Source organism: Cotesia typhae, unplaced genomic scaffold (genome assembly GCF_013202065.1).
Source record: "Cotesia typhae breed Kobodo isofemale line unplaced genomic scaffold, CoteBio_Ctyphae contig_5, whole genome shotgun sequence".
Classification (NCBI taxonomy): Eukaryota; Metazoa; Arthropoda; class Insecta; order Hymenoptera; family Braconidae; genus Cotesia; species Cotesia typhae.
The window spans coordinates 2,653,052-2,680,438 of record NW_027423757.1 but is presented as its reverse complement, the minus strand read 5'-3'; the positions used below and the strand labels follow the sequence as shown (position 1 = coordinate 2,680,438).

Genomic DNA, 27,387 nt, shown 5'->3' with positions numbered 1-27,387 from the left:
TATTAGTAAACGTTATTTTTAAATTGTAGAAAAAAAACACCTATAACTCGAGCTGAAAATATAGTGGTTGTGAAAACATAATTTTTTTTTTAATTTTTATTTGCAATATTTTCCAATCGAATAAAATGTTTTTAATGAGACTTGAAGCATTTTTTTTAAGCACAAAAAAAAATATTCACCTAGCAAACCATTTGACGTAAAATGTTGAAGTTATGTTAAAAAAAATTTTTCTTTTAATTTAAATAAATTAAATATCATTCGAACGAATCGATCGATTTCGATCCAATTTGCAGCAACCAACGCAGTTATTTTGAGCCCAAAGAGCTTATTTATTACTTGCAAAACGATCCGCGAAGGAATTCTTTCGACATAAAAAAAACACTTTTTTTTTAATTTTTCCACTACGATTTTTCTCGAACAAACGAATCGTTTTGGTTGTGGTTTGCAGCAATTAATGTTGTTTATTTATGTTCAGAGCTGATTAGTTTTTGGAATTGATCGATACACTAGTTTAACGTGGAGTTATTGTCAAAAAACCTTTTTTTGAAAATTCCATTTTTGAGATTTAATTGCCGGCTCAGATGAATTGCTATTCGATCCTTTTCTATTCAAATACCTATAATATAATTAATTAATTTTAACAGTTGTTACATTTGCAACAGTTGCTGCAAAATAATCTTTAAATAGCTAAGTACTCTTTGTGTAATAAGTTGCTTTGTTTACAGCAGAAACAGTAAATATTTATCTGAATTATTATTATTCGATACGGTTGAGATAATAGCATAATCAACGGATCGTTTATAACGAGCAACTTTATATACTTCTTGTGAAAAGTAGATCAAGGCTCTAGTCGATTCTTGTGCACGATGAAGGAATTCACTTTTTGCAATAATGTTTGGCGGCATTTACTTTCTTACATATACACTGTGTACTTAGAAAATAATAGACAATGGCTAATATACAATATTTTGTAATAGATTATTTTTTATAAAATATTGCGAGAAAAATAATTAACTTTTATCTGATTGACACTTATCTTTTTAACAGCTCAGTATGATATTTTTAACTTTTTTTTTTTTTTTTGTAGTTTCTAATTAATTATGTTGATGAAATTGTAAAGACAGTGAATTTTTTCAAGGTCACCACCTTACATAACTGAAAAATTTAAAAAATCGCTAAAATTGGTGCAATATCAATGATTTGAATTTTTTCTAAAAATTAAATCAAAAGACTAATATATTGATCATTATTTAGTACAATAATAAACAAAATCCGCACAACAATAGACAATGATCTTTTTTGATCTGTACAAGTATGATGGAAATAAAACTAAGTAGATAAAAATCAAGAAAGAGAGAACAATAAAAAAGTAAGCTCGATATAGAAAGCTGCTTGAAACGTGCGGTTTCGCGTAAATAACAACATTGGATATACCACCGTCATCGGCAGGATATATAGTATGTGTGTGAGCGAGTATTATGAATTCAACGGACGTTCCGAGATCGTGCTTCAAATATGAGCTTGATACAACTATTGGATAGCTGACAGAGTGCGTCTGTTTATTGACACTAACTTATCGGATGCAGTTTTAAGAGAGCACTATGATAGTAAAGAATAGTGAGGTATTTTATGGCATTAAACACGTATGTGTTATATGTTGCATAAAAAAATTTAGTATGTGAAGAAAATGCAAAAACTTTTGTACGTTTGCTAAATTCGATCCATACTACTTAATCTTTCAAGTCACGCTTGATCGCACGCTTCGACAAGAGTACCTTCATGGATTCAATGCAAATTGACGTACAAGATCTGCATAGATACTCGTTAGATCACATACGCTTGTGTCATGAATTATGATGAATAAATTAAACTATTTTAATCGTTCAACTTATAATTAACCGTTTTGCAGAAAACATTTAAAAGTTAACTGTTTTTGTTATATAATCAGAAGGATGAACAGAGGAAATGTCTTTTCAAGGATATTTTAGAATATTTCTACATGAGCCTGAACTTTAATTCATGAAGAAATGAGCATATGTATAATTTTTTTTCAAATGTGGTTTTTTTGAAATAATTTTTGAACTGCTTTACCGATAGATTCCGAAAATTAAACAGCACGAAAAAGTATAAAAGTCTTGTTTTTGAGTTCCAAGACCTCAAACTTAAGATTAAATAATCCCTCTAGCGTTTTGAACTTGTACATAGCGGGAAGTTCCAGGGATGGTCTGCAGCGTCAACCATTTCCTAGATTTTTTTTTCTAATGTAACTTTTGATGGCCATCATAGAATGTATTAAATATCTTTTACGGATATTGTAGAACAGGTCTATATAAACTCAAACCTTGATTCATGATGGAACAAGATAATATTGTGAATGTATGATCTATTTATTAATGCGGCGTAGGTTTATCAGGACATTTTTGCCGATGATAGTTACTCCGGTGATGCTATTGCTACAATAGTTTGTTATACCGTATTTACGTGCGTCTAAAAACATTATGTATTCTTCAACTCAAGCGTTTCAAAATCAAAATTGTTAGATATTTCTCTTTTCTGATCCGTACAATTAAACATTTGTATGCAAAGTCTAGTGTAATGTTAAACTTAATTAAGGTAAATATGAAACTGAGATATTAAAAGTGGATATTGCAATATTAATAGATCGTTGGAAAGTTATAATATAGAACAGATTAGGTAAAGTTGTTAAATGTGTGATTTACAAGTACGATAACATGCTACTGCATTGTGGTAACATGAAAGGTTTCCGTAGCTTTGAATTCTAGAATATTAATAAAAGCGACTGTATGAAAGTAACAACTCTGGTTGTGACATCTCATTATGCTACCAAGTTGGCATGGTAAAGCTGTGAGGGCGAAGATTATAGAATATTTACTGAACTCATGCTGTGAAAAAAAAAATTATAGTTAAAGTGAATGTGTTGCATACTGACCACAACAGAGTACAGTCAAAACCTATACTTAAAAAAAAAAAATTAGGAAAACGGTTGACCCTAAAAGCTATCTTTGCAACTTCCTGTTAATTCCATACCTAAGCGCTTAAAATTGCACTTATGAAGTTTTTGAGCTCTTTGAGCTCAAAATTACAATTTGTGTGTTATTTTAACCTTTCTGAGCTCAGAGAGGTAGCTGTTTTATGCTTTTGAACTCTTCGAGAGGTATAATAAAGCACTATCCTTAAAATTTTTGAACTGAAATTACTTTTGAATGAATAAACTGATTTTTACGTGGTTAGCAGCATTCGGAACAATTTTTCGAATACTATGGAATTTTACATGATTTTTTAATTTTTCATTCACGATATCTCTCGAACGAATTAACCGATTTCGACCGGATTAGCGGTGATCAACGTGGTTTTTCAAGATCTCGATCTGATTAGTTTTTGGAGTTGATCGATAAAGCCGTTTGAAGGTTATTCCAAAAAAACCACATTTAAAAAAAAATTTTTCTCAGTTTTTTTGAGATTCCTCAAAATCTATCGGTTCAAATTCACAAGAAATTTAAGTTTAAGGGAAAAAGTTATAATCGGGTCACACACACACACACACACACACACACACACACACACACACACACACACACACACACACACACACACACACACACACACACACACACACACACACACACACACACACACACACACACACACACACACACACACACACACACACATCTGCAGACATAGTGACAACATTGTGGAGGTCGTCAGGGAAGCTTCCTGTGACCTCAAAACACCGAGATCTGATGAAAACTAGATTTTTGCAAATCTGGGTGAAACCAATAACTTCCCGATTTTTGAAAATACTATTACCAATCATAGAAGATTTGATATATTATTCTACTACCACAAATAAATGAAAACAGTTAAAAACGAAAGTAATCAGAGATTAGATACTGTTAATACTATGTGTTTAGTAATCATTGAATTTAAAAAGTTGCCCCGAAAATATTTAAAAGAAATTCAAAATATAATCAAGAGGAATCTATTTTCTGTGCCGAAAATAAAATTATTAGTTTAGAAAGAACGACTATAATGCTAAAAAATAGGGATATAATACCCTAGTATTTACAATGTTATGATCTTGTACGTGACTTAGTAATGGAGTATAAAAATCGATTTGTGGTAAGTTAAGTCGGCTTTGGAACGCATTTGCTGATGATACTCCGCTGAAACCCTCGCTTGAGAACGCTAACACATTATACGTTATCTCAATTTTCTTTTCATACTGGTGACCTGACATTTCACAAACCTATAAAGAACAGTGGGAATTCGAAGTGAGAATGTAAATGCGGTGGCACTTGGCCAGGCCTCATTTTCAAATGTACGGAAGAACCCGAGATAAAAGTTATCTTTAGATTTAATCTCTGTCAAAGTAGATAAAATTATTCTATATCTACGAATACCCGACAAAAATCTCTTTTCAATTTTTTTGAATGCTCCACAAGTTATATTTATTGAGTACAGTGTCATTTTTACTTTATAATGAATTATTGGCTTTTAATAAAAAAAAAAAAAAAAAAAAAAAAGGTCTAAACACAGATGCTCAGAAAAAAATGGCCGTTACTTCAAGTTCAACTAAATAATAACTTTTACTTTGATTTTACTTTTTAAAAAACTGAAAAATCGAACGCGCTCCTGTCAAAATGATTATTATCGACAATTTATTTAATCAATATTTTTACAAATTTAACTCATTAATATTTAACCGTTGCTATGGTATCCGTTTCCAAAGTGGTCACCATTGCAACGAAAAGCGACAACAATGAAAACGTTACATCAACTTTTTAATAAAAGATAGTATGAATGTAATATTTTTGAAAAGTATTATATCTTCACAAGAGAAGACAAAAATGAGTTTTGGTCTTTCATTGTAAAAACGAATATCCGTGTTAATTAAAAGAGGTTAAGTTTGCTTTATTTTTAATTTGGTATTTTTGCTCACAGCGAATCCAAGTTTTGCTCTTCTCAAAGTACACATCGCGGTGGAGATTTAACTTATATATTTTATTCACAAGAATAGTAGTTTCTTTACTGAAGCAAAAAAGTTACTTTGAGAATAAATACTTTTTTACTAAAATCAATGATAAAAGTGATAACTTTATAAGTTTGATAAAAAAAGTTAAGAAAAAATTATTTTAAAATTCTTTAAATTTTCGAAAAATAAATATTAGATCCTTAATATTTCATTTTATTCAAATCCATCTCTTTTTTTTAATCTTTACTTTCAGTAATCAAAATAAATCTTGTCAAGTTTTCCAAGAAAAAAAATTTTTGGAATCGTTGAAAATTAAATTTGTAAAAATTTATGTTCTTCTCAATAATTTTTAATTCTATTTTAATTTATCAAAAACTATTGATTTTCTAAAACTGTATTGAAAAAATTAAAATGATTTTAAAATTTAAAACTAATTTTTTTTTTTTTTCCAACCATTTAAGAATCTGCACATTTTATGTTATTATCTTACAAAAATTATATAGTTTGTTATTTTTTATTATTATATAATATATACAAAAAAATTCTATACGTCGAATACATATACTATACGTAAAATATGTATAAATGAACATGAACAGACCTATACACAAATAATTTTATCTCTTCTGCCGGAAACTTCTGTATTTTAGATGTAAATATGTGAAGAAATTAATAAAATAATTGTATTCAAAATATTTTCGTTACTATTGAATTTTTATATATTAATTTTTCGATGATCTTTACAATTCAAAAGACCTCGACATTTTTCATACTTCTAAATTAATTTCATGAATCCAGAAACCAATCTTCTACTCTTACATTTATTTATTAAAGTCCCAACAGCTTACTGGCCAATAACAGGGACACTTTACAGTGCAAATAATGTACATTTATAGTAAGGAGTTTATATTACATTTCATGTTGATTAAAATTAGTTTTCTATAGTAAAAACTCTTTTTCATAATTCTCCTCGTATTTCTAACCGTATTTATAGGAGTTACTATACTGTGATTTCGAAAATTACAGCAAAACTTTCCACAAAGCTTCAAGAGATCGGATGTTCTATTGAAATTTCTGCAATTAAATCAACGCAGCGTTACGAGCCCTCTTATGAGAGGTATGCCTCAATTGTTTCTGGAATTTTCGTTTTAAGTTGTTTAACGCATAAATTACTTTAAGTACAATATTCTAATTAACCTACCGGAATATTTGATATATATTGTCCAACATAACCTTAAGCACCAAAGCAACTTACTACGATTGTCATATATATTATTAATTGCGCCATTAAAATATTTTTTTTATTTAGTTTCTGCTTTGAACATTTTAAACCTTTGAAAGATTTCTTGTCTTATGTATCTAACTATTTTGAAATACGGCGTATAAATATTTAATTGAAGTGAAAAACATACAGTTGAAAATATCTGACAATGCTGAAGCTATAAGACATTGCTATCTTGATAAAAACGTTTTAACGTAATAATAAATTCATTACGACCGAGATGGAACGAAATATAAAAGGTTAAAGTTAAAATTACTTGAACTCTAAGCCGAGATATTATCTTAAAATATTATCCATAGGATGAAATTGATTTTCATGGATAGACAATTATGCGTTGGTATCAAAGGCTCTAAAATGAATCTGGGTTATTCTATTATTTTAAGAAACCACGAACCGAAAAATAAATAGAAATGAACTATTTTTGTTAGATGTAAATTCTTGAGCGTGATGGATATTTTTGCGACTTTCACATTAAAAGTACAATTAAGATTGACTTTTGCGCCAGAGGGTTAATCTCACTTCATAGAAAAGTGGTCTCACTATTGTATATTTCATATTAAGAATTTAGCAATATTTATAGTCAAATATATGTAAAAGCGAAATAGTATATTACACACCTAGGGAAGTAAAGTAAGAAATGTCTCATATCACATGTAATTGTCAGCCGAGGTGAAGCCGAGGTTGACAAACATGTGATCTAAGGCTTTCTTATTTACTTCCCGTGGAGTGTATACTATTTTTTTGCTCAACGAAGGCAGGAAGCGGCAACTTCGTTTAGCGCAGCGGGCCGATAGTTGACGCTTATTTCTGCCTTGATAAGTTATCGTATCTTTAAAAATTAAATGAGTAACTAGTATTACTCGACATGTTGTAGCCTACCCAGGTCAAAAAGGTTGCTCTGGTTTAGGATGTATGAGGAGCTGATTTTTAAAAGAATACTTTTTCACATTTCAAAAGAACAATTTTTTGGTCTTTTAAATATTAAGTACTTCGAGATTTATAAAGATTTCGAAATGAAAATTGAATTGTTGCTTTATAACCGATATCACTTTGTAGCTAAATTGAAAAAGTTCAATAAAAATATTTGTAATTGAAGATAACCAGTTTTTTGTCTCGATTAATTAAAAATGAAAAAATACCCTTTTGAAACTCAACTCCTTAAATGAAAATTTTTAATATTTTTCATTCAATTCAATTTTATTATGTGTATCTCTTTTATATAAGAATCTAAATTATTTTAGCCGGTACTATTCCCAATTGAAGCCATTTTTGATATTATAATAAAATTGTTTTCGATTGTTTCGAGATCAAAATCAGACTTTTTTTGTCACAGTCAATTAGCTGTTTTTGATTGCATCAAGGTCAAAAACAGACCACAATGTTTCATAATTTTTAGGCGGTTTTTGATTGCCTGTAGATCAAAAACAGACCTTTTACAAATTCGATAATAACAATAATCGCTAGTTTATTCGCTAGTTCGTCGTAACAGAGTTTAAATTGCTATCGTAGTGTTACATTCCAGTTCCCTGGTACACTATTATTGCTGCTTTTAATGTACTACCCTTTAATCTAACTAATCTCTAAATAGCTGAATTCTTAACATATTTAAAAAATAGTATGGTAATGGTGATAAAATTTTTGTCCCAGTGTATTCTTTTCTGTATTGCTCAGCATATCAATTTATAAATGTTCTTTTTGAGTTCTTTATTAAACCCTAAGTTATTAATATACAATCATAGACAAAAATGTTGGATCATGCTAACATAAAATTATATTACGACAACATTTTTTTATATTTAGTCATCGGAACTACTACTGCGTTCAAAACTAAAATCTTTATTCAAATTGTTGAATTTAAAAAATTATTATTGTACTCACCAATTCGAATAACTGGCGGCAGAGACATAACAGTCGTAATAAGGATAACGATCACAGCGAATATAAGTGCCATTATGCTCCACAGGTACGTTGGTTTTTCCACGTTATTATTCAGTGCAATCAACTACACATATCTAGAGCACTACCCACATGTCCCAATTACTCATCAATAAATCCTAACTGCGATAACTAATTCAAAAAATATCTAAAAGAATCACATGAGAATATCTTGAATTGTTTATTACTAACTCTAAAGTATCTGCTACCGTCACCAATAATTCATTATTATCTTCGACATCTTCACCGCAATTTTCTCGCCGATCTTCGCTCTTTGAATCCGAAGTGATAGCTGGAAAAAGAAAAAAATGTATGCTAAGACGTTTATTTATTACATTATTACACTGTTTATATTATTATCATATATTATCTCTTACATAAATGTTATAAAAAATTTTTGAAGCATTTGAATTTTAAAGTTTAGAAATAAAATTTCGCTCTATATTACTTTTAAATTTTACATAATACATTCTCACATTTTTTATCATAAAGATGTATACTCATGAGTATGAGGGTAGTGAATTTTTTGTACCGATGCCGGATAAACTAATTTATAAATGATTTCAAATCTGCAGTTGAAATATATTTTATTTTCTCCATCATAAGCCTCCTCCAAGAATATAAATTGAATTTTATTTGACTAGGCGAACTGAATGTAAATTTTTATCGCATATATTCGTTCCAAGTTTACTTATTTTGACCATGCCCGGTTTCGTTTTTGTCACTTTTCATTGCATTGACGTACATATGACAGCCTTGACGGTTCATAAATGAGTGCCAGGAATTCACAAAAAATCCAGCAGTACATAACATATTCTACCTTTTTTTTTTCTTGTGAATTATTTGTGTACAACTGTACAATTTTATTAAAAATTTTTATGTATTCAGTAATTCAGACTGACCTGTCAAAATTTTTATTCTTTTACTATGATAAAAATTTCTAGAATAATAAATATCATAAAAAAATTATAACTCACTGTTATTCTTTATCATAAATATAAAATAGTTTTGAATAATAGTAAATAAACTTAGCTAGCAATTTTAATGATTAAACGTGATCTATAGCTCACAATTAAATCTGAAAATAAAAAAAAACTGAAAATAAATTTACTATTGAAGTATAATAATCAGAAAAATAATTTTGCCTTGTTTTATTGTAAAATGATGTAAAAAACCCTTTCGTGAAAAAAATTTTGAATATGGCCATACATATTATGGGGTGATCAAATATGACTATATAAGATAATAAAAAAATGAAAAATCAGTGAGAATTCAATAATTCATTTGTGTTTTTTAACTTCCTTTGCTAAAATATTTATTTTCACTATGAACTCCGTAAACTAGCAAATCTTATTTTGGTAATTAACACAGTAATTTTGTTTTTAATTTTATGTGAGTTTACAGATTTGAAAAAAAATCTAACATCTTAAAATATAATTGTTTCAATGATAATTATAATTTCGGTGTACCTAACTCGTATTATCTTCATTTGTACGTTGAAACTAATATTCTTAATAATTATTTGAATGATTTTTTTTTTTAATTATTGAATATTTCAAATAAAAAAATTACTGTGTTCATTTTTTCATTATTTTTTTATTTTTATATATTATAAAATCATTAATTACATTTCGTTAATATTTTTCAAGCATTAAAAATTGTAAGAAAAGTTACTGAATTCATGGAATAATTATCAGTAGTTATTATAGATTAAATAACAAGGAACGCTAAGTATGATTCAACAGTTCTGTGGATAGTGTTGCTTAGTCCAAAGTTCTGTTTTCGAGAGCTAGCAGAAACAAATAGAATTAGTGAATTCCACAAGTATTAGTTGTGATAATTCACTAATTCCAACAATGAATGTTTTTCATGTTTGTGACTTGTTTCTTTTTTAATTTAAATATTAATAGATTTTACTGATTTAACCAGTGGCGGTTTTCACTGATTCAATTAATGATGATTTTTACTAATTCTTATAGTGAACTTTATGTTTTATTCGGTCAAACAATAATACTTCACTACTTTATAGGGGTATGCTTATAGCTGTGACAATTAGTGAACAGCCACTAAATTATTTTTAGAGAGTAATCAAGAAATTAGCAGTTTATTGAACTAAAAAACGCTATGATAAACCTCCTAAAAGAGTAAAAAAAATTTATGATTATTTTAGTTTAAAGATCAGCAAAATCGGCCAATTAGTTTACGAGTTGTGGATGTTTAGAAATTATTTTCATTTACAAAAGAATTTTGAACTTTGTGTATCCTACCGAAATAATTATTCAGCCAAAAAAGCTCAAATTTTTATGAATTTGTTTTGAAGTTAACATAATTATTTTCAATTTAAGCTATTACTCATCTAATTTTTATAATTTTTTTCAATTTGTTTCTTGATTGAGAATCGCAAAAAATATTTCAACAAATGTAGTTTAGGCATCAGTCTTAAAAAAACTCTTGAATTTCATGAAGAATCTTTTTTTTAACTTTTTATTCCTTTAAGAAATCTACCTATCTATGTCGGCGGTCACACCCGATGGGATAGCGTTTTTTTTTGTTTTGTACTTATATAAATGTTTTTGTTGATAAGCTCTAAAAAAGTACTGCATATGACATTTGGAGAGCTGATATAGTGACGTTACACCCCCTCGTGAGTTATTCACACTTTTACAGATATACTCAAATTTTTCCGTTCTATTGAACATAACACTTTTGTTTTTGACATTTTTATACGCCGAATAATCATGTCATTGAATAAATAGAGTAGTACAGTAAACATAGCTTCTAAATGTCAAAGTGAAAAGTAAATATTCGTCTGCTGACTTTCAGATGGATGAAGACTCCAAATATTTACTTTATGTTAAACATTTTTAATTAGGTGAATAAATTCAATTAGTAATCTCTCGTATGTGTTTATTCTCCTTACCAGCAAGAAGTATATGCTGATAATTTTCGATTAATGATCTTTCTTACAGACTGATCAGCTTCAAAATGAATGCAAAAAGATTCATTTTTTTAGGTATCAAGCCAGTGATTGATGTAATTTTGCCGTCGCGAAAATATGTCTGATCGAAAAAGCGAATATCCATATTCAATAAATCAATATTAAGCTCCTCAAAATCGTATCAAGAATGTAATTAGCTCTGCCTGCTACCGCAGCTTTTTTTTTTATTTAAATGGGCTTACTTATTTTTAATCTGCTAGATATTTTGCTCGAGGATGAGTTATCGCAAGCTTAATGTTCTCGGACCATTAGACGTGACACACATTTTTCATAACTCTTCAAGTATTCACAAAAAAATAAAATTTTATGAAAAAGCAGGGTAGTAAAATTGTTCTAGCAACTCAAATTATGTGTGTATATGTGGGTAATAGAGCGTATCTAACGAAATCGATATTTTTTTCTCGCTAGCTCTACTAAAAATCTTCAGTGTAATAAAAAAAGATTTTCGACAAAATGAATTGTAGAAAAAAATAATATAAGATTAATGCGGAAAAAAGTGAGCTAAATTCACCACAGTAAAAGGTTTCTAATGGCATTAATTTAGGATAGAATTTTTTTTTAACCAAGTAATATTTTTTAGTTCCTCGAGAGGATTAGTTAATAAATATTTTTTTTTTTAAGGAACAAAAGTAAGGGGTTACATGGGTTTCCTTAATAGAAAAAATTAAATATTTTATTCCAACTTTTTACTCTCTTAAAGATACATGCTTAATAAGGGATTGCTGAAATTAAAAAAAAAAAATTTTAAAAACTCTGCTAATGTGACGTCATTTCCGGTGAGCCCTTGGAAAAAAGATGCGTCCGCGTGATCAGCAAAACTCCTAGCAGGATTATTTGAAATGAAAAACAAAAAAAAAATATCTGCTTCAGTTGAGACTTCACACTACATCTTGAAAAAAGGAAAAAAAAATTAAAATTGGATTTTTAGCAGAGTTTTTTACGTAAAAATGAAGAATTTAGCTAAAGTTTCGCGGCATTTTTTTTTTTTATAATAGTTGTGATTAGAAAAAAAAAAAAATTAAGAAAATGGTTGAATCTGATGGCCACCCCTGCAACTTCCCGCTAATTTTATATCTAGGCGTTTAAAATTGCACTTATGGTGTTGTTGAACTCTTTGAATACAATTTATTGAATTTTCAAACCGCAATAACTTCTGAACGAATCAACCGATTTAGCCCGACATAGCGGCAATCGACGTGGTTTTTTTGTTAAATTTTTCAGTTCAATTAAATTTTTTCCTTATTTATTTTACCCCAGATAAATTCTACCTATTTTGTCTGATAGTAGACTATTAACCAGAAAAATACTCAAAGGTAGCTATACAAGTATAGAATTATAACATTCGATGCTTGTTAAGATCGACCATCTTCCCCCGCCGTCCATCTTACGGCTTAAAATACACTTGACCTGAAAAGGCTTAAAAAAAATTAATTTTTCAAGTTTCTCACAATTCGAAAAAAAGAAAATAATTTTGTGGTTACAATTTTTTTTCGCGTAGTCTATTACACACACACATATATATATATATATATATATATATATATATATATATATATATATATATATATATACACAAACTTGCAACATCAAAACGTCGAGACTTATTTATTTATTTCTTTATTAATAAAACCTGACAGCCTGTTTGGCCAATTATGAGGTTACAAAAAGATACATTAATATATGTTATAAAGTGAATTACACATGTTGCAATTAGTAAATATAGAAGAAGAATATTAACAAAATATAACTTATAAATACAGATGTTTTACTTTGGCTTACATGATATACTATTCATAAATCTATATTCATTATTACATTACAATAGTTTAGATAAACTCTGTATAAAATATATGATTTTTTAGGAGATGGAGTATGATCATATGCTTTAGCTAGTTAAATTGTCTAGAGTTAATTATGATGGATGCCAAGGCATTGATGCTGCAACGCGATTGATAGCCAAGCAGGTCAACATCACTATTCTGTTAGACTATATAATTGCAGGCGTTAGTCAATCTATTAATAGGTGAAGAAAAGGTGAAAGTGCTCCTCTGCCGAGACGATGAAAACTTAATTTTTGCAGAACGGGGTAAAACAAATAACTTCCCAAATTGTAAAAAATTTTCAATTTCTCCTAACGGGAAGTTAAAAATAGTCGTGTTTTTTTAACACACTTTGATATATACAATATTTGAAGGTTGCTTTTTGAAAGTTAATAACGTTAATCGATGTCATTGAAAAGTTTATTTAGAATTTTAGTATCACTAAAAGGATATTACTATGAGTTTTGCAAGTAAAGCAGAATCAAGATTCACTTTTATCCATAAAGTTAGAAGTATACCAAGAAAAAATGTCACGTAAGCGATAAAGGATGTTAGGATGAGGTTATTTTTTACGTTGTTTACAATCTAAAACACGGAAAGTGCAACAATATTATATTTACTATTTGACCTCTGTGCCGTTGACTGAAGATAAAAATTTTAAGAGTATCTTCGTAAAAGTTAAATCACAAAATTCTTTACTTTTATAACTAAAGCGCGTAAGTGCCACTTTTTCCTTCCTAAATAAAACATTATTCTTATCGAAGTTCTTGATAAAATAAATGAATTAATCAATAAAGAATAACTACAAAAACAACAAACCAACTATAGAAAGAACACCTCTGAGTGAAAATCTAAGTCAATAGATGGTTAGAAGCACAGTTTGTTCCTTTCGACGACGCCGGTGCCATATGTAATCAGAAGAAACGCTTGAAGCTACGACATGATTAAGACCAAGAGAATAGAACAAACACTTAAAGCAAGTTTCTCCTTTTGAAATTAAATTATCACTAATCCTTTTGGGGTTATTATGATAACTTGAATGTCAACCACCGTCTAAGTCGCTTCAACATTTCGTTCATATATTACTACAAATATTTATTTGCATTGTGTGACAATAAGATATCAAATATTCAATTTGATGAACTGGGTCATGAATAGAATATTATTAAGTTTGCTCTTCATTGTATTCCTTAAGGCTAATACTATGAGGGAGGTGAAATAAAAGTCGGTCTATTTATTAAATAGAATGTTAAAATCCATCCATAAAAAATTTTTTTTTCAGTTTCTATAAAAATGTGTAAAGTAAATAACAAATTGCATGAAAATCGCAAGTGATTTTTTAAAAAATTCGTCAATTTTAAATCATTTAAAGTAAGTTCGATGAGATTGCTGAACCAACATTCCTTTATTGCCTCTTTAAAATGAAGATGTCAATATTCGACGATCAGATGGACTCGCTGCTAAGAACAACATTTTTTTAGAAATCTCTAATTTTGCTACCCTCACTTTCGAGCATTTTTTTTTTTGTAACATCAGTAAGTTTATAGAAGGAGCTACCGATTGAAATCATCGAATCTCATTCTTTTGAGAGCTGAGAAAATAAAACAGAGTTTTTTTCAATTTGGAAGCTATGAATAGCTGAACTTATAAGACTGTTTATTCTAATTTAGTTTGTTTCTTATGTATATTATATTTGTCATATTGTTTCTCTTATTCTCTATTATATTTTTATTATTATTGTATAGTACAACGTGACATTGTCATCGTAGTTTTAGTAGATTTCATCTAACTATAGCATTTGTTCTCATGACGAAACTTTTGAAAGATTTTGCTATTTCCTTGCTCAGTTTGGTAAGCTGCTTCAGAAAATACATTAGGTTTAAAGGTTTATGTATATACTAGCGGACCCGACAGACATTGTCTTGTACACATGCCTTAAATTAAAAAATTTTCAGCTTGTTTGAATGAGCTGTTACAGTTTGGACCGTTTCAATGGAAATTATTATTAAAACGTTATTACAATGTACTATTTTAATTAGCACGTGATAGAGTTTACCACAATAACACAAAATTTTCTTGATCACAGCGTCTACACAGAAAGAAAAATATGGAAATCGTTTCTATAATTTTAATGGAATATTTTCCTACATCATTTCAGAAGGGATTACTTAATTATGGGAATTCTACCCATAATTTTTGGGAAATGTTCTTACAATCATGGGAATAGCTCCTATAATTATAGAAACGAAACCTATACACAGGAAAAAAAATAACTTGAATAAAGAGAAGAATTCTTGGACCAAGAAAATAATTTTGAAGGGTTTTATTGTCTTGATTCAAGACAAAAAATTTTTGAATCATGAAAAATTTACTTATGCCAAGAAAAATTTCTTAGCTTAAGAATTTTTATACTCAAATCAAGAAGATGAAGTTCTTCAAAATTATTTACTTGATTTAAGTAAATTTATTTTTCAGTGTACTTTTAGCTGTAGTATTATCGGCATGATTCCCATAATATATAGAAATAGTTGTTATAATATTACAGGAATTGTTTCCATAATTCGGAATAAATGCTAGATATTATGGAAGCTATTCCTATAATATTATAGTGATGATGCGTGTAATATTGAAGTAATATTTTTCCACACAACAGTACAAGAGTCACTTTTCTAATCTATAAAAAAACGATAAAGTTCCTGTGACGTTGAAAATTTAATATTAATACATTCGTAATAAAATATTTTATTGATCATTTGACTAATTTGGAGCTAGTTTTTCAACCCTGGGTTTAAGTATTTTATCATGGTGAATATATCTATCTATATGGAATATATATAGATATATTCATATGATAATAATAATTAAATCTTGGGTTGAAAAGCTGGTCCTCAAATATTGAATACCGAGGTATATAATTACTCAACTATTTACTATAGATAGGTAATCATAAAGTTGATGCAGCTTTTGTATTGGTGATGCCTTCAGAAACTTTTAACGAGCTTTATTTGGGCACTTCCGGCCGTGAGATATCTCTACAGCGGCCGGAAAAAATTATAAAAATTGTAAAATATCTATATAAATATATACAATATAACGCGGCTTGTCACAACGATAACGTCTCCAATTCATAATGGATCTTTTCCAAACTCAACATACTCAATCTTTAGACGAGTACCAAGGTTAAGTTTAAAGATAAGCTTAATCGATCAAATAGTTCGAAAATGACATCATTTCGAAATTTTCAAAATTGTAAAATTTCTTATTTTCACGGTCTCCTTCGGGAATAACTTATGAATGAAATAACTATTCAAATTTCTGTAAATTGCATCTTAAAGCCCATTAAACGAACCTTAATTTCCATATTATTTCATTCTACTAGACTAAAACTAAACCACTCATCTGTAGGTATTTAATGAAATTTTACTATTGCATTCGTTTTAACAATAATACAAGTTTCTCATAACTTAGAGAAAAAGAATTTTACATAAATTTGATTAAAGTATTTGTATTATCAGTGTATTATCAGATATAATCCTTCTGTTGGGGTAACAACGACAGTTAAACAGTAATCTTCAAAAAGTAGATAGGTCCGCAGTGTTGAAAAAATCTCAGATACTTTTGAACCGATCCTTATGAAACTTGAAATGCATATTCTATTTACTTATCGCTATATCCCGTAGCGATATATTAAATTTTATGTAAAAATAACAAATTGTTAGTCGAAAAAAATATTTGGAAAATTCAAAAGTGTACAACTCAGAATGCTCAATTAATTATTAAATAATAATAAAATCAAATTTTTTAATCGTAAAACTTTCTTTGATGTGTCGCATCATGAGTTGTGCAAAAGCGAATGTAAAAAAAAATATACAACAGCTGAAGTAGGACGATAATGCGCAAGTCCCCTTAGTGGAATAAATGTACACACTATACAGGGTGATTCAGAATGACCTTCACAGCGGGAAACTGTAGATAGAGGAGACGATTCTATGAATAAAGTTCCTTAGTCGCTTTTCGATATTCTTAATAGTTTTTGAGTTATTCAAAATGTAAATTGACCAATCACAGACAAGCTCTAGAAATTAAAAAAAAAAATAAAAAATAATAATAAATAAGTTAAGTAACACTGCCACAGCAGACTTCAAGTTAAATGATATTTATTTAATTTGAAAAGTTTGATTTCTCACAGAAAAAAAAACAAAACATGCAATTACAACCTAGAACGTATTTATATATATTTTTTTATCTTTTCCTTTTCACAGAAAACATTATTGATTTAAGATGATGCAATTATTAAAAATATAACTTCCGGAGAATTGACAAAATAAATTATGTATTTTTAAATATATAAACTTCAACCAAGAATAAAGAAAAAAATTTTAACTAATAAAATTGTCTTACTGAAATAATAGCAATTTCAAACAGACAAAAATATAGATATAGACAATACATAAAATAATTATTGAAAAATCTTTGATTTTGCTTGCTCGGTCTCGCTCAGGACTTCGCTAAGCGCTTGATGTATGTCATAACATATTTGCGAAACTCTCAGTGAGACGGCCACCAAGATGTCCGGCAAGACGTCCAGCGAGATATTCAGCGAGACGTATTTAAAAATACGTAATTTATTTTGTCAATTCTCCGGAAGTTATATTTTTAATAATTGCATCATCTTAAGTCAATAATGTTTTCTGTGAAAAGGAAAAGATAAAAAAAAATATACAAATACGTTCTAGGTTGTAAATGCATGTTTTGTTTTTTTTTTTCTGTGAGAAATCGAACTTTTCAAATTAAATAAATATCATTTAACTTGAAGTCTGCTGTGGCAGTGTTACTTAATTTATTTATTATTCTTTTTTATTTTTTTTTAATTTCTATAGCTTGTCTGTGATTGGTCAATTTACATTTTGAATAACTCAAAATCTATTGAAAATATCGAAAAGCGACTAAGGAACTTTATTCTTAGAATCGACTCCTCTATCTACAGTTTTCCGCTGTGAAGGTCATTCTGAATCACCCTGTATATATACACTAGAATTTAATTTGCGCGCGCCTGACTATACACTTTGCATATATTTTAGTGCTTATGATAAATTTGACCAATCACGTTACGAATAGTTTGCAACACATATTTTTCATCTTAATTTTATTATAGAATATAGGAATAAATAGATATACTCCTCTGGTTGAAATAATAGGTTTAAGATTGTTATGAATTATACCCTGCATTAAGTATCAGTAAGGTTTTTTTTGCAAATTTATTGTCAAGAAAATCTATTGCAAATTTATTCTCATTTATTGTCACATTTTTTCAAATTTTTCCTTTAAAAAAAAAATAAAAAAATTTATCAAGAAATTTTAGCTCATTTTTGAATTCAATAAAAAACTTAAGGATGGAATTCTGTCATTATACTCAAATTCCTAAAATTTCAAACCAATTGTTTCTATATTCCCCCATCAATTTTTTAACTTCTCGCAATGAAAATGAATGATTTTTTTATCTCAGTAACAGAAAATTTTTTCCTGTGCAGAATTTTTTTTTTTTTTTTTTTTTTTTCATATAAATACATACGTTGTAATGTATATGTCAGAGTTGATATTTATTGCTTAGATTGAACGAGTTGACGAAACGATTCCGCTGTTTCGGTTTTTTATTGGAGTTTTCTAAATCCCTTGAGGAAGATATAAAAAAGCACCTATTCAAATTGCGAACCCAAATAGAGGAGAAAAAGAATTCAGTTGTGTTTTTTTTCATTTCTTTGGCAAGGTTACAGATCCATTCAAAACATCTCTATTCACAACTAGTAGTGTTATCTCTAATCCGTAATGTTTTCACTCAATTACGTTTAAGTTAAACTTTACTCAGTTAAATTATAATTTAGAATACAGTTAAAACTGACCATGGATGTAACTGATCAAAGTTAAAGCTGAATACAGTTAAAATTGAATAAAGATGGAACAGATTAGAGATGCACTTAAATTAAAACGTCGTTGAAAACATTACTGATTAGAAATGAAACTACTAGCTATGAATAAAAATGTTTTGAATAGACCTGTTACCCTGCCATTTCTTTCAGTCAATTTGCCGGGATACCCTTTAGGGTCAGCCGTTTTCCTAATTTTTTTTTTTTTTTTGATACGTTTTCTAATTGTTAGAAACTAAATCTATGGCTCAACTGAATCAGCCGAAATGGCATATAAGAACTTCGTGGGATCTATATCTATATGTTTAACTGCAATTAATTTTTAAAACTGATAGCTGTGAAACAGTGAATATTTAATGCTTCAGATGTAGAAAGAAGGATAATTTCTTCTGTAAAATGATATCAATTAAAAAATATTCCTGAGTTAACGCAAAAGTTTTGTTTGTTAAATTTTTTTCATTTCAATTTTACCGTAAATGACGGTGAATTCATGTCATAAAATCTTTTGTTTATACTTCTCAATTTCAATTTAAATTTAGCACACTACTCTGAATTATTAAGTTAACAGAATAATTATAATACTGTTTCAATCGAGAATTATTAATATCAACATTAATTAAACCTTCTAAACGGAAAAAAAAAATTAATTTAACTTTCTTGATCCTTTTTTTTTCATTTGAAATAGATCGAATGATTCATACCTAATGAAATCTCATTAGGTAACTCGATTGAACCTGAATTGGATGTGTGCGAAATCTATATGGATATATATATATATATATATATATATATATATATATATATATATATATATATATATTGCAATAAATGCATTTATTAACTAAATGTGGAGGTTTTAACGGCCAATTGATTTACCAAGGAATTGAAGGTTGTGATAAATTGAAATTCACCACTATATGACAATGATCGTTTATTCTAATTACTAATAATCATTAGAATACTGGTAAAATTGTGAAAATAAAGGACTGCTTGTATGTAAGCATAATTACGCTAAATTGCTATTCTGATTAAGTTCTAAACTACGTACGTTGATGATATAATAAAGAGTCAATTTTAATTAATTAATTAACAGTCTTCTTTTATCAACATACGATCTATATACAGTACTTTAACTCCCGTAAACATTCGTGCCTGCTATTTTATTCAATCTACCGTATAATTTAATAATTTACACCTTCGCAATTAGAAGATAAATTTAACTCGTTTATTTTTATGCACTGTCTGTTTATGCACTGTCTGTCATAATTAAATTCGTCTGCTTTATGAAAGAATCGATTATGTTGGTACTAATGATACAGATATCCATAACAGGTTGTCAGTATATATTATACAAAATTTAACGTTAAATATTTTTTTTCTATTGAATTGTAATAAATAATAATGTTTTCAATTATGTTTTATTAAAAATTTGATAACTCTATATGACGCTCAGGAAAGGACAACTGAAAGAACTACATATAATACTGAGATTTTAATTAAACATCTCTATTATTTCTTTCGAAAATTTTTTTCAACTGTTCACTCCAAGCCCGACGCTTTAGATTTAATTTAAACCTTTAATTATATTGAATAGAGTGTATCAAAGAATAAATAATGTAACGATATTTTAATGACTAACACCGTCGATTTTCATGCATGGCTTCTATTTTCATGTGTTCATTTTTTTAGAACTCGTATTCTGAACAAATGAACTCTATTTAACTATGGTGTAAAAATTCGATAAATTTTCCCTGTCTAAATGGAACTAACTTTAGCGTTAAATTGGGAATATATTTTTATATAGTACACTTTTTACGTGCGAATCATCAGACTTTGTAGAAAAATTTGTAACTAAGCTTAAATATGAAAAAGGCGAGTATTCACGGAAAATTAAGAAGAAATGTCTTATTTTTCTACCATGCATTTAAGAAAAATCGTAACCTACTTAAAAAAGGAAAAAAAAATAGAAATTATGAGTAAATTTTGAAAAAAAAAAAAAATTCTAGAAGAACTAAATGAAACTGTATTTAATTAAACTTAATTTCAAAATTTAATATGCATAATATGAATCACGTACATTTAAATTATACTGAGAAATCCAACTATATAATATTAGTAGTTAGAAGACATCTTGATGTATAACTGACTTGTCAAAGTTTGATATCAATTTAACTGTTAATTTATGCATACCATGTTACAGTTATAATTATACCACAATAAAAAACTTTATGTATACACCCATCAAAGTTTATCTTTCTAAATTTTAAAAATATTCAACTGTAACAAAACTCTCGATATTGTATAATCACAATAATGTATTCAACAACAATATTAAAACTGTAAACTCCTGATTTGCAAATAATTTTCCATAAACATTTATGATGACTTAAATAACAAGATTTAGCAGCAAAATTTCATCACCAAATTAAAGCACACACTTTAAATGTATGACACAAAGTTAAATTTTTTATCTTCCAATTTAAACGTTATCGCAAATCCTACGAGGATTAATGATCAACGAATAATAATGAGCCGTTTTTTATTGCGCCGTCTGATAATCGCGAAAGACGCGCGGGCACTAGCTGATAGAACTTACGAATACCGAAACGAGCCTGTGGACTTGCACGGGGATGCTTTTGCGAGGGTGGAATCGCAACCCTCTCGAACGAGCGCGCGCGCACTCTATTCGTACCATAGGAGACACCCTTCAAGCATTGTCAAACAGGATGTACCATAGTTTTATTCGATATCCCTTTATCTAGGTTACTAGATTTCAACGACAAGTACTCTTACACTAATCCTCTGACATACACTCTGGTGTTGATACCCCGAAAGTAAGCAAATTCTTGCAATAACATTGACCTTACACTTTACCCGTTTGCGCAACAAAATTGTACGACGTTATTTACAAATAAAATTTTAATTAAAGACTTGTTACAAGAACAATTATAACATTTTCCTTAGAAAGTATTTAGTTCATTGAAGAAAGATGAAGATTCCGAGCATCTGTTTTTGAATAAATGAAGGTAGGAGTACAGCAATAGAAGATAAAGAAAAATATGTTTTAATGAGGTGATAATAGCTATAAATTAAGCAAGTACTTAGATTATCAACTGGTAGTTTGGTGGTTGACGGTGTCATCAGTAGACAACGCCTATTTCTAGAGACGATCAACCTAACACCCGGTACTTGCACTTCAAGGTCGTTATCAACCCTCCAGCACGCCCTCGTTTCATGAGCATCGTTCCAGACATAGTCGCAATTAATTTTAACGGCTCTAAGCTTCTACACTATCTCCCTTGTGCTTCACTCTCGACCTTCCGGATATCCGATGGTCGAAAGATTTTCACCAAAAGTTTGTGAGCGATCAGGACGAGAAAATGATCTATTCTCTCCTTACTTGGTAGATATGTTTCTACCTAACTTATCTATACAGTGTATGTGCATATCAAATTTAGTTTGGGTTTCTCACATCCAGGTTATTAATATTCGCCAAACATCAATTTAATTTAGGTGAATTCGAGGTTAAATTTTGATGCTAAGATCTAAGAACTTTGTTTTTGAAATAATTATTCATATTTTCATGATAATAATAATTATAATTGGACAGTTACTTTAGTTGGGATAATTTTTTTAGTTTTCCTCACTTGAAAATTTAGGGAATTAGTTTTTTTAGTTAACACTTCCACTGAAGTTTTTAATTTTTTTGCTCTATAGGATGTAAAATAAAATTTATTGTTGAATTTGACCAAATTTATAATAAAGTAGATGATAAACCGACAAAAAAATTTTCTGACATGGTGATAAGCCCAATTTTTGTATCTGATCATATATGGCCATACTAAACTTCATATGGGATTAAAAAATAATTTATTGTGATTTTTATTTTTTTTAGAAATGTATGCGTAAATTAACATATATTCAGATACATGTAGTCAGGTAAGTGCCTTGGGAGAGTAACAAAAAAAATTATTCATTAAAAATTTAATTATAACAACTGCAAAATTTTCAATTAAATGACATGAAAATTAAAGCTCGTTTCATGGGCTTTAAAATGAAATCTACAAAAATTCAATAAATTATTTCATTAAAAAATAATCCGTGACAGAAACTGCCAAAATATGAATTTTTACAGTTTTTGAAAATTTTTGAACTGCTCTCATTTCTAAACAAATGGAATGATTTGGCTCTTTAAACTTAACCTCGGAAATAGTCCTAAGAATGAGTATGTCACGTTTTATTGAGATCCGTATAGAATTGCCATAGTTAGAGAAGAGACAAGGCCGTTTGTATCGTACGTATATGTATATATAAATGCATACATGCATAAATTTTTGAACCATATGCATTTTCTGAATCTACTTGACGCACTGAGTCAAAATATAACAAAATTTTTCAAAAGTTCCGTTATGAGGACCAATGCAATAGTAAGATTTCTATGAAATCTACTGACGAGTTTTTTTTTCTGTATTATTACACGATTTATTACTAAAAAGGCGATCTGTATTTATATTCTTGAAACATTGTTGTCAACTTACCTTTTATTTGTAAATTGAATTTTTTGTCAGTTGAGAGAGTAAGCTTTTTTTTTAAAGTAAATTAAAAAAAATTTTAAGAATAGAATCACGTGTAACAAATATGCGCAGTGGGTAAGAGTGCGCAATTCCATTTATTTGGGACTCAAATGCACACACTTGCTCCACATGACCCTAGCTATTAACTGTATTTCGTAGTAGAACAGTAGTATTGTAATGATTTCATAATTTTTGAATATGAATTCTTTCATGAATTTTTTAATATTTCGATGATAATAACAACAATAATTGCGAATGTATGAATAAATTAATAATTAATAAATTTTAATGATCGTTTATGCATCGCATGAGATTAATAATTTTGCGAAAGCTATTGACAATTAGTAGAATTAACGGTTCGTGTATCATAATTTATTCGCATATTTACCGAGTAATTCGAAAAAGCTTTTTTCAATTTCAAACAATGGATTTTCAAAGAGAAGACAGAAAAGCAATATTTAGTTTAAAATGGAAACTAAAACGGGACAGCGAGAATAAAACTTATCATCGCGAGCGCTAAAATAAAAGTGTTGAGACACGAGAATACAGTACGTTGGAAGGTTTGCGTGATTTACTGTCCATCCGGATTGTAATTCCGAATGAATTAAGCTAAATACTTAGTGGCTTAGCCAGAGTAAAATCTTAGTAAGTTGAATGCACGGAAGCTAACGCTGGCATCGTTTTACTGTTGCCGTGGTCTTCTCACTCGTGGACTTGCAGAAACCTGTATATGTACCAGTGAGAAGGAAACTCTCGCTAATAAAACGGGACTTCAAGGAAAGTTACTTCCGAGGACGACGACTACTGTTTTACTGCCACAACTAAACGGACTTTCTAGTTTTCATCCTCTAATTAACACATCGCATTTATTCAAACTTTTAAGTCTTTCATGATTACTCTATTTTATTAAGTTTATTGTTTTATCAGCTATAAAAATCCGGCAGTTTCGTTACATCATTTTTTTTTTGATTTATCAAGTTGTACTGGTATTTACTAATTGCATCAGTTCATAAAGTTCTCTTGTAATTTTTAAAAAATTCAATTAAAGTCTCTAAAGAGACTTTTTTTTTTTATTTTTTAAGTAAAGTTTTAACGTTTTTTTCGACAAAGTTTTCACGTAATACCCGGCGGTGGTGGATGGTTCAAATATTTCAGTAGTCTAATTACCAGTTCAGCATTGGAACCTATTCAAAGAGTATCAAGCAACTGACGTTTGTTCAGTTTCAAATGTTATGTAGTCCACAAATTCTGTAAAGCTTAATAGTCACTCATTTATGAAACCTGGACTTTAACTCTTACCTTACAGCCATATAATAATTTTTGTATTTTTAAAATTGTGTAAGCTTAATATTATTCTGAATTTATTTAAAAATTGATGTACTATCTTACTGGATTCATCAAAATTTTAATTCTAGAAAATATCATTCGAATGAAAAAGTTAAATCCAGAGAAATAATTGAGAGAATAATCATAAAAAATCAAAGTAAATAATTAAAAAGTCTTTAGCTATACTAATGACGAATTTTCCACGTTAAAATTAGCCGATAACAAAATTAAATTGAGCCAATCCAACTATGTTCAGCTGATTCATTTTTCTTTTAGAATCCACTTATCATCAACTGAATAAATCTAGCGACTACGCGATAAGCTTGCTGAAAGTCCGTGAAAGCTAAAATTAGCGGATAGCTTTTTTCGCTTATTCGCTTTTTTTGCTATTGACTCAATAGTCTCATTAATAATATATTCAGAGTAGAAACACAGAACTCAGTAATTATCATAAATATGTCACCTACTTTTGCAGCTCATGGGTTTATGAAATTCGAGATCTTTTATACTTTATTATGATTTTACTTTGAAGTTTCCGTTATAAACCTTCGTTATTAAAATAATAAATATGATAGATCGGAATTGGTGTAGGAATAAATTTTTGATGAAATTTTAAACCTCGACAAAGCCAATAAGATTTTTTTTTCTATCGGGATATTGCTTTGCAGAACAAAGTGAAATAAAATTAATTTATTATACATAATAATACGACTCAACTTTAGAAAATAAAATAATGGATGAAAAAAAGTTTAAAAGATTCAAAAAATTCAGATTCATATTTTATTTTATAATTTGATTGGAAAACTATTCAAAAATATAATCTCTAAATTTCAACTCCTTCTAAATCTAGTGTCAGAGTTCACCGCATGTAATACGGAGCGTTGTTTTTCTCTTACAACAATTTTTTCTTTATTTTTATACACTCTAACGTAAGAAAATTTTAACCAATTATTTTGAAGTCTAGCAAGTAGTTTTTTTTTTTCAGATAAATAAATTTTATACAAACCTAAATACGGAACAACTTGATTGTTTGAAGTATTTTTTATTATGAAAAAAGTTATATAATAATTGTAAAAGATAATACGTTTTATTTAAACATCAAATATTGCAATTTTTTATTTCTTGAGATTCTGGTTAATATATATGCATAAAAATCCTGTTTGAAAAATCGAATCAAAAAGTATTGGTGATTACTAAGTTATAATTATTTCCGAAACTTCTGAATATTTTTAATACTGTCAACAGGAATTCAAATTCCTTCGCTTATAATAACCATTTATAATCATTTTGTATACTTTTTCCCAACTACTAGGAATAGCTGTCTATTAGTGACCTACGATGCATGGCAGCTGATACTTTTCTTTATATACAAAAAAAATTTTTTTTTAACTTCGCGCTAACAAAATCGGAAAGTTATTGGTTTTACCCAGTTTTGCAAAAATCGAGTTTTCATCAGATCTTGACGTTTTAAGGTCACGGGAAACTTCCCTGACTATTACCGCGATGTTGTCACTGTGTGTTTGTGAAATATAAAAAAAAAACCAAAAAAAATTGAATTTTTCTGTTTTATAAAAATAATTTTAAAGCGTGCGAAAAAATCTCAATAAAACAATGTATACATTTTTTTTGCTTAAAAAACTGCGTCGATTGCTTTTTAGAAAATGAAATCGAAAGACGCATTCAAAAGTTATAGTTGTATGATAAATACATTGAGCTCAAAATGTGAAAAACGATGCTTTGAGCTTGAAAAGCTCAAATATTAAGCAAAAAACCCATTTTACGGCGCTTAAAATTCAAACTTAGCGGGAAGTCCTAGGGTTGGCCTGTGCGATCGACCGATTTCCAAATTTTTTTTTTAAATGGTTTATTTGTATAGAAAGATACATATTATCTTAAAAATTAACAGGCCAAAACAGAAACTTGAAAACTAGCCTTACAATTATTAAGCATCTAGCAATGACTATGAGTTATGCAACTAATCTCGATTGGAGCAGTTGTTTGCCAATACAACTTCATTTTCCCGATCAACCACTCGTTTCAAGGAATTTTCTGGAGTAGAAAAAGTTTTCTTTGAAAAACCACTATAATCACTAATTTTTGTGAACCTTAAAACTAATCTTGTATGCTGCTGACTCGTCCAAATCAAGCATAATATCTGATGAACTTTATTTAATTCATTTGAATTTAAAAGGAAGAAAGACTAGACTTATAATAATAATAGAATTTGATAAAATTCTTCGAAATTGTATAAAGATTCTCAAAAGCAGTATTTTTTTTTAGTTGTTGATTTTTTCTATTGTTTATTGTTAACCTTCATTGTTTATAGTAATTTTTAACAATAAATAAAATCCAGTGTCAATAAATCCTTCCTTAGTAGTTATTGGAAGGAATCTAGCTATATATTAAAAGTTATAAAGAAAACAAACCCTACTTTTCTTCATTCACTAAGATTGTTTAAAAAAAAAAATTATGAATTAGTTTTTTTAATTTTTTTTTGTTGTAACATTAATCTAAATTTCATAACAAAAAAAA

General features: G+C 28.6%; 1 protein-coding gene across 1 annotated transcript in view; it reads right to left on the bottom strand.

Annotated features, from left to right (window-relative positions):
• LOC141530710 (glutamate receptor ionotropic, kainate 2-like) overlaps nucleotides 1-27,387 on the bottom strand; it is a 243,848-nt gene that overhangs the window by 200,546 nt on the left and 15,915 nt on the right. The window contains exon 3 of the mRNA XM_074247986.1: nucleotides 8,157-8,505. Coding sequence (XP_074104087.1) covers nucleotides 8,157-8,229 — 73 coding nt within the window. The 5' untranslated portion in view covers nucleotides 8,230-8,505. The remainder of the gene's footprint in view (nucleotides 1-8,156; nucleotides 8,506-27,387) is intronic.